The sequence below is a fragment of the Ceratotherium simum genome, chromosome 22 (genome assembly GCF_057802395.1).
Source record: "Ceratotherium simum simum isolate JZ-2026a chromosome 22, ASM5780239v1, whole genome shotgun sequence".
Classification (NCBI taxonomy): Eukaryota; Metazoa; Chordata; class Mammalia; order Perissodactyla; family Rhinocerotidae; genus Ceratotherium; species Ceratotherium simum.
This window is the reverse complement of record NC_141921.1, coordinates 8,621,979-8,629,733: the sequence shown is the minus strand read 5'-3', so window position 1 is coordinate 8,629,733 and position 7,755 is coordinate 8,621,979. Positions and strand designations below refer to the sequence as shown.

Below are 7,755 nucleotides of genomic sequence, written 5' to 3'. Positions count from 1 at the left end.
ACCAAGGAGCTCCGGGAGACCCAGTGTAGGTCCCTCCTGAAACCAAGAGACCCAGACCGATCTTAGGTTCACCGTGGGTGGGGATGAGGGCGGAGGCCGAGAAGGGGGCGTCTGGAACACGGGCTGCGAGAGGCCCCGAGGCCCCGGAAAACCTGGAGTGGGAGGAGGGCGCGGGAGGCCTGAGAGGGCGCGGCGGTGAAGGGCAAGGAAGTTCACACTTCTAGAAACTCCCGCGCGCTTTCTCCCGCCTTCCTCTCTTCTTCTAAGTAACTCTTCCCTCTTTTCTCTCTCCCCTCTCCTTCCTCTTTCCTTCCTACCTCATTCCCTTTCTCGCCCCCGCTCTCTCCCTGGCCCCATCTTTCTTCTCTCGCTCCTTCTCCCCCCACTTCCATCTCATCGTCACCCTCGCACTTTATAACCAAACAGCCAAACCCCTTTCCAATTAAAGTGGAATTAGGCAACTCAATCAAATTAGTTCCCTATTAAAGCCCTTCTTTATTAAACCATTTTCTTGTCCTGCTATTAAGTTTCACCGCCCGGCGGAACTCGAGCCGGCCCCAGAAGTTTACCTCGGGGTGTCGCCGGGCCCAGCCGAGGGGAGGGGCACCCTGTTTCCCGGAGAGGGGGTTTCCCTGCCCGGAGCGGGACGGACGGCGGGAGGTCGGAGGAGGGGGTCGGCCCGGGAGCGGATAATTTGCTTAGTTCCGCTTAAGGAGGGAAAGGAAACGGGGTGCGGAGAGGTCTGGCTGGAAGGCGCGTCCTCACCGCCGCTCTCAGATTACACTGCCTCGGGCGAGGGCGGCACCCCCCACCCCAAAATAACTCCCCAGCCGCGAGCCTCAGTGAGAGAACGGTCGCAGCCTTCCCTCCCCAGCCGCCGCCTCCAACGCGCTTGGTTCCAACCCTCTCTGAGAAGGAAGGGGCGGGGTGTGCGACTCCGGCTGCGCCCAAATCCGCGCCCCGGGGAGAACGGGAACCCGGCAGCCAGCCCCGCAGGATTCCGGGGAAGGCTCAGGCCGCGATCCGGGGACCGGGGGCACTGGCAAGGCGACTCCGCCGCAACCCGCGCGCCCGGGCCGGGAGTGCGAGAGAGACTGGGTCCCAGGCGCGCAGCGGGCGCCGTCCTCTCGGAGTTCTGAGCCGCCCGCCGGGCCCTCCCAGGCGCCGCAGGAAGTTTCCGAGCCCCACACCCCCGAGGGTCGGAGCATCAGCTGGACCTGGGTCAAGCTTCTCCCTGGCACCGCGGCCCGAGCGGGAAATCAAGACCTTTTTAATCCGGCCGCCCGAGGAGCGGGACGGGATACGGTGTTGTTTTCTTAGAAAATAACCTTTATTTCTAGCTCATGTCTATGCAAAGGAAAGCACAAAGTGAGCCATTCTCTGCAGCAGCGTTTCCCGCTGCCGGCCCATCGGCCCAGGCCTTTGGCGAGTCCCGGGAGGCGGGATGGGCCCTCCGGCGGGCGGTTCTGGCTCAGTCACACGTCGCTCTGTTCCTGCTTCAGTGCGCACCTTGACCGCTCCTTGGGGAGAGACCGGCCGCAGGCAAGAGGGGCGGGTGGGCAGGATTCGTCCCGAGTTTACAATATATTTAATCTATAAAACCTGATAAGTACAATGCGCGCATAGTCTAATTTTTTTCCATTTTGTCCTTTTTTTTTGCTTGTTTTTGAATATTTTTCACGTTAATACCGAGGTCACCTACAGGTTACAATTAATAACTTAGAATTCCATTTTATAACATTATACACTGGCTTGTATATATATATGTATAGATTATATATAGATTTATACATATATAAAAAGTCACACTGCACCAAGGAAACCCATGCTTATCGGCATAAGCAACAAAGAGAGCAACAAATACCGCAACGAGGAAAGTGCACCTTAGAACTTGTTTCCTTTTTTTACAATTGATATCGATATATGTGTGTCCCAAAGACTCGACTCAGTGCGAAGGGATTTATACATCCTAAATTTATATTTGTTAGAGAGAATATTTAAAATTTTTTTAAAGGTAGGGGGAGACACAGAAGACAGACTCGCGGACTATCCTGCCATCCATTTGCGAGCGCGGCGGGCGAGAGGAGCAGAGCAAAAGGAGAGGCAGGAGCGTGCGCGGCGGCCGCAGCCTCTGAATTCTCAAGAATTCCCGGCCTTTCGAAGGGCTGGAGGGGCCTCGAGCAGGGGGTCGGGGGATGAGGATCTGGGCCGCGCACCCCCTCCGAGAACATCTGCACCTGTAGCTGCTCCCCTTGCTCAGCTCTCCCCACCCACCCCCTAACGAAAAACCGAAAAACGCCTAGGAGCGAGAGGACCCCAGCTGGGGCTCAGAGAGCGACCGAACGACGAGGGGCCGGCGGCCCGCGGGAACCAGGCTGGGGTGCCTGTTTGGCGGCCGCCCGGCTGCCGGGGCCCTCGCCCTACTGCTTCTCAGGGGCGCCGTTGACCATGGGCCCGTACAGGCCGCCGCCGTAGCTCGGCTCCTTGTGCACAGCGGCGGCGGCGGCAGAGCGGTCGCGCATGAGGTCGCTGAAGGCGTAGTCCATGGGCGGCCGGAAGCCGAGAGTGGGCACCAGGCCGGCGGTGGAGTAGGGAGCCATGAAGGCCAGGCCGCGGCTGTGCGCCGCCGCCGCCGAGTAGGCCAGGCGCAGGGGGCTGAGGCCGAGCGGCGCGCCCAGCGGGTAGGCGCCCGCGTCGGCGCCGAAGTGACTGGCGTTGGGCTGCAGTGGCGAGAAGGCCGAGCGGCTGCTCAGCGAGCCCAGCGCCCCGGGCGCCATGGCGCCGGCCAGCAAAGGTCTGTGGTGCGGCGGGGCGGCGGGGCCGGCCTGCAGCGGCGCGGGCAGCCCGGGCCCCCCGGCGGCGGCGGTGTCGACGCGGCCTGGCCACGCGTCGTCCGCAGCTGCCGCTGCACCCACCGCGGCCTTGTCGGGAGGCGGGGCGGGGCCGAGGCCGGCCGCCAGGCCCCCGCGGTGGTGGTTCAGCACCTGCTCGATGGCCTGCACCACGTCGCCACCGCAGCCCTGCAACACCAGCTCCAGGACGCCTCGCCGGTGGCCCGGGAAGACGCGCGTCAAGATGTCCAGCGGCGTCCGCTGCCGTGGACTCGGGCCCCCGCCCAGCCCTGGCACGGGCACGGCCTCCGCCTCTTCTTTGTCGGCCTCGGAACCGGATTCCGAGCCCAATGGGCTGGCGGAGCCTGGGCTGTCCTCCTCGGGGCCGCCTCCGGGGCCAGCGCTGCCCGGGCAGCTGCCACCTGCCTCCTTGGAGGCCCGGGCCGGGGGCGACCCCGAAAAAGACTCGCCGTCGCCGTTCTCCGAGCCCGAGCCCGGCCGCACCTCCGGGGACGATGTCCCCGGACCCGAGTCCGCGCCATCGGGTGATAAGGGCTTCCCCGGAGCCGGCTGCGGGCTGCCTGGGCGGCCTGACTGAAGCAGCGTCTTGGGGAACAGGTCAAACTTCTGCAACTTGGCCTCTGGGAGGGGAGGAAAGGGGATGTAAGGAGAGGTTAGGAGCTAGGAGGCGACCTCACCCAAAGCAACCCAGCCCTTTGGATCCCAGTTTCCCTCGGAGCCCCACGACCCTCATTCACTGGGCTCCAGTGCCCTCTTTCTTTTCACTCCAGCATTGCTTCCTCTCGGATCCCCTACAGCCCCGTCTCTCTTCCCTTGCCCCCAGGGTGCACTCTCTTTCTGTACCCAGAATCTGAATCACCTGTGCCCTGTAAACTCACTGTCCAGTGCCCTTCTTCCTACATCTGTGCCCCAACACCTCCACCCTTATCCCCCTTCTAGTCCTGCCCTGCCCTGGAGAAGTGGCCTGGCCCAGGGTTCAAGCAGGAGCCAACATAACTTCCACCTACACCACACACTGTATAGAAGACCCCACTCCACCTCTGTGATTCCAAGAGCCAGCCCAGCCCTGGGTGCCCTCTGGCTCTGGGCAGCACAGCCTGTAAAGGAGGGCGCCTTGGACATCTACGAGATCCCAAGCCTCTTTACAGGCAAAAGTAGAGCCTCTATTTCTAATCCACCCTTTCCAAAAATTAAGACCTAAGAAGTTCTTTCCTCCCAAGCTGAGAGGGCTCCTGAATGTCCCGGGTCTAATTTCTTCCCTCCCCAGGAAAAGCCGAGGGAGTCTTGAAGAGGTGGCTGGGGCCAGGCAAGGGAGTAGAGAAGAAGAGGAAATGGGATTGAGGGAAGTGAGACAGCGCGTACTCTGAGCAAACGGGGACAAGCAGGGAAAGAAGCTAGAAACAAGGAGCAGGGCGCAGCCTGCGGTTGCCTGGAAGCCTTAGGAGCATGAGAAAGGGAATCACACGGGGAAAAGGAACGAAGTGTCTTCAATACCTAGAGACAGCGGTGCGGGGCGGCGGAGGGGGCTTGGAGAGGGTCGGGTTTCTGAAGAAAGGTGGGAAAGAGCGGAGGGAACCGCGGCGCATGGAGAAGCACAGAACCAAGGAAAAGATAAGACGCGCAGGTTTCCGCTCTGAGGAGAAGACTGAGCTGAGTGACCTGGGGAGCTGGGTCCTGCCTGCATTTGGGTAGAGGAGATAAGATTTAAGCGTTTATATTTGTGGCCGCGGTGAAAGGAAGGAGTAAAGTGCAAATGCTTCGGAAAGGGAAGAAGGAAGAGTTTATGTGTTTATGCCCAAATTCCGGGGCTGGGTGCGCGGTGACCTCTAAAAGTCGAGGCGTTTGGAGAAGGGGATACTACTCTTTCTGTGCCGAGACAAGTCCCTGGGCCGCGCGCCCCTGGGCCCCGTCCCTGCTCCTCTCTCCTCCCCGCCAGGCCGCGTCTCACCTGAGCTCCCGGCGCCCCCTGCGCCGCCTCCGGTCCCCGCGGGCGCTCCGGCTCCCGGCCCCCCGCCGTCGGCGGTGCACACAGAGCCGAAGACTTCGTAAGCTGGTCGCGGCGGGATGATGCCGTTGGCGGCGGCTAGCGCCAGGCCCTCGGCGGTGCCGTAGAGCAGCTGTAGCTCGCGCGCCTCGTTCTCTTCCTGCGCCTGTTGCCTGCGCAGCGCCACCTGCGCCGCCATGACGCGCTGGCGCTCGGCGATGAGCGTGCACTTGGCGCACAGGCAGTCTTTCCAGCGGCAGTAGCGCTTGTGGCCCTTGAGCGCAGACACCACGCCGTGGTTGCGGCAGCGCGCACATTTGGGGGTCCTCGGGTACTTCTCCGCCGCCCGCAACAACAGCGGCGGCGCCCGTAGCAAGCCGCCCGCCACGCTCACGGGGAGCGAAGCGGCCGCCGCCGCCGCCGCTGCCACCGACGCCACAGACGCCACGGGGGGGCCCGTCCCTGTCGCCGCCGCCGTCGCCGCGCCGGGCACGCTGGGCAGTTCGGAGCGCAGCTCCATGGCAGGACCTGGCGTGGAAGACCGTGGGAAGGGGGTAGAGGCGCGCGGTGAGGAGTGCACGGTGCGCTAAGCTAAGGCACACTCTCCAGGAACCCAGGCTTAGAGGGGAAATTGCGGCCGCGGAAGTTTGTCTAGTGGTTGCCAAACTGCTGGGAGGCGGTGCCTTCGGAGCCCCCTTGTGAGGCCGAGCTCCTCCACCCCACTCCCACCAGAGCTCTTCTTATATCTGATTTACGCGCTGGGTGTGAGGTTTCGTTTGAATCAGTGGTTCTGCTGGAAAAAATAAAAAGACATAAAGTTTGAAAGTCACTGGTTCAGATGGATGTAACGAGGGTTTGGAAAAGAAAATATAATTCTCAAAAGTGTAGCTTAATTGGGGTGGGACAGGTAAAGAGAAATGTTCGTTTGATGGGACTCGGATTATAGAAAAAATTTCGACCCAACAGACTGATGCCAAGAGCAAAACAGGAAAATCTGAGACGAAATGTTAAGTTTTGTGGAAGAGCTTTGAAGACATAGAGTTCAACTGGTTAGGTAAAGGGTTTTCTTCTTCTTCTTCTTCTTCTTTCTTTTCTTTTTTTTTTTTTTTTTTTTTTTTTTTTTTTTTTGGCTGGTGGGAGCCCGAGAGTTCCAGAGAAAAATCAGGAACAGAAAGAAGAATAGCTCTAGGAAGTGGAGAGCTGGGAAACAAGCAACTCGGGAGCAAAGTTAGGCCGAGGCCAGGGACCCGGGGAAATGTGGAGGCTACGAGTTCCACGGTGCGGGCCTCCAAGAGTGGGAGAGAAAGTGGGTGTGGAGCTGAGTTTTGGAGGCCTGGGGAGGAGGATTAAAGAGAAAATTCAGCCAGAGAAACTTTCTTTAGATAGGCAAACCCTGCCCAAAGATTAGCTTGGGGGATGAGAGGAAAACAGCGAAAAACAAGATACGGATGCCTGGGTCCCCGGGTCCACGCGGGGGATAGGGGTGTTGTACCTGAGGAAAAAAAGCCGCAGGCATAGGCTGGGGGTGGGGATGGAGTAAAACCTGTGGCACAGTTTTTAGCCTTTTAGTCTGGAGGAGTAGTCGGGGAGGAAAAAGTATCTTGCAGAAGTTAGGTATTGCAGGGGAGAGACCCTTTTTGCTGACCATCTCACACTGCCTTCCCCTCCCCTCCCGGTTTAGGGACCAAGTCGTCAGACACGCCCTCTCTACCCTGGGGCCCCGCGGGACCCCGCTCGGGCGCAGATTCCCGCGTTCTGGTCTAGAAGTTGGGTTCCTGGGACTCGGATGGCCCAGCAGGCAGCACCAAGGCAGGGCATCGCCTCCGGAACCGGCTCTGAGTGAACATTGGAGTCCCACCTGCGCCGCGGCCCCAGGAGGCCCAAGTAGGCCCAGCTCTGAGCTTCCGCCGCGGCCTCTTCTGGGTCCCCTGGTCTCCACCAGAGCCCGGGACCGAATCCTGGTGTCTCCGCCCGAGAATCCCAGCCCCCTCCCTATGAGCGCTGCCTCCTCTCTCAGGCTCCTCAGGCCGCGCAGTCCCTAAGGCCGGCGTCGCCCGGGCCTCGTCCAAAGGGGCCGCAGGCCGGTCCGCCTCCCTTGCCCTCCCTGTGGCCCTCAACTACCTGCCTCGGGCTCGGGGATCCTCCTCCTCCGCCGGCGCTGCGCGCGCCTCCCAGCTCCGCTCGCGACGCCGGCGCTCTTGGCCTCTTCCCCTTGCCCCCCGGCCCCTTGTCTGACCACGTCACCCTCCTTCAGCCACCATGTCCGAACTTCCGGACCCCCTCAGAACGCTGCGCAGTCCAACCCTTCCGTCGGAAATCGGAGCCGGGGGACCGTTTAGGGACCGGCTGGCTGGAACCCGCGACCTGGCCCTCGCCGCGCCGCGTCCCCTCGCGGAGCGCGCCGGACGCTGCGCACAGCCGGGCCCCAGTTGCCCGGCGCTGCCAGACTCGCAATGAGCCGCTCGCCCGCTCTATTGTTGCTCCTTAGGGCTCCATTAGACAGAATTGGACAACAATGTGGCGCCTGCCATTGGCCAGGGGAGACAGACGGCGCTCTGATTGGCGGGGCCCGCGCCCGGGGAGCCCCGCATTCTACAGTGTCCGAAAGATTCGAAACTCCAAAAGCTGCGAGTGCCTCCGGGAGGGGAGGGGGCGCGCCAGGGAAGGAGTGGAAAAAAGTGGGCAAGGAGGAGCGTTGAAAATATCGTGACAAGTAGTTTCCGTGCGCCCGAGAGCGTGCGAATTGCGCCTAATTACCGTGTCCGGTGCGCCTCTACGTAGACGTGTGTAACCGCTCGGCTTCTGGGGCGCGGGTTCGGCTGCGCCGCTGTCACTGGCCCGGGGCTCTTGGCAAGGCCGACCTTCCCAAGTGGCCCTGGCGGCGGGGGGTGGGATGGGGGCAGGTGTCAATTCAATTAC

The 7,755-nt window shown here is 61.4% G+C and overlaps 1 protein-coding gene across 1 annotated transcript; it reads right to left on the bottom strand.

Annotated features, from left to right (window-relative positions):
- Positions 1-2,238: 2,238 nt before the first annotated feature.
- Positions 2,239-5,958, bottom strand: DMRTA2 (DMRT like family A2). Its single transcript, XM_014793838.2, has 2 exons — positions 4,801-5,958; positions 2,239-3,472 (listed from the first exon to the last, which is right to left on the bottom strand). Exons 1-2 carry the CDS (start codon positions 5,354-5,356, stop codon positions 2,421-2,423), a joined length of 1,608 nt encoding a protein of 535 aa, XP_014649324.1. The 5' UTR covers positions 5,357-5,958; the 3' UTR covers positions 2,239-2,420.
- Between the last annotated feature and the right edge of the window lie 1,797 nt (positions 5,959-7,755).

Excerpts from the sequence above, each read along its gene's own strand:
- DMRTA2 (XM_014793838.2), bottom strand. The coding sequence starts at position 5,356 with ATGGAGCTGCGCTCCGAACTGCCCAGCGTGCCCGGCGCGGCGACGGCG. Across the intron at positions 3,473-4,800 it reads AGGGGGCGCCGGGAGCTCAG|AGGCCAAGTTGCAGAAGTTT; the intron begins GTGAGACGCGGC and ends CTCCCCTCCCAG.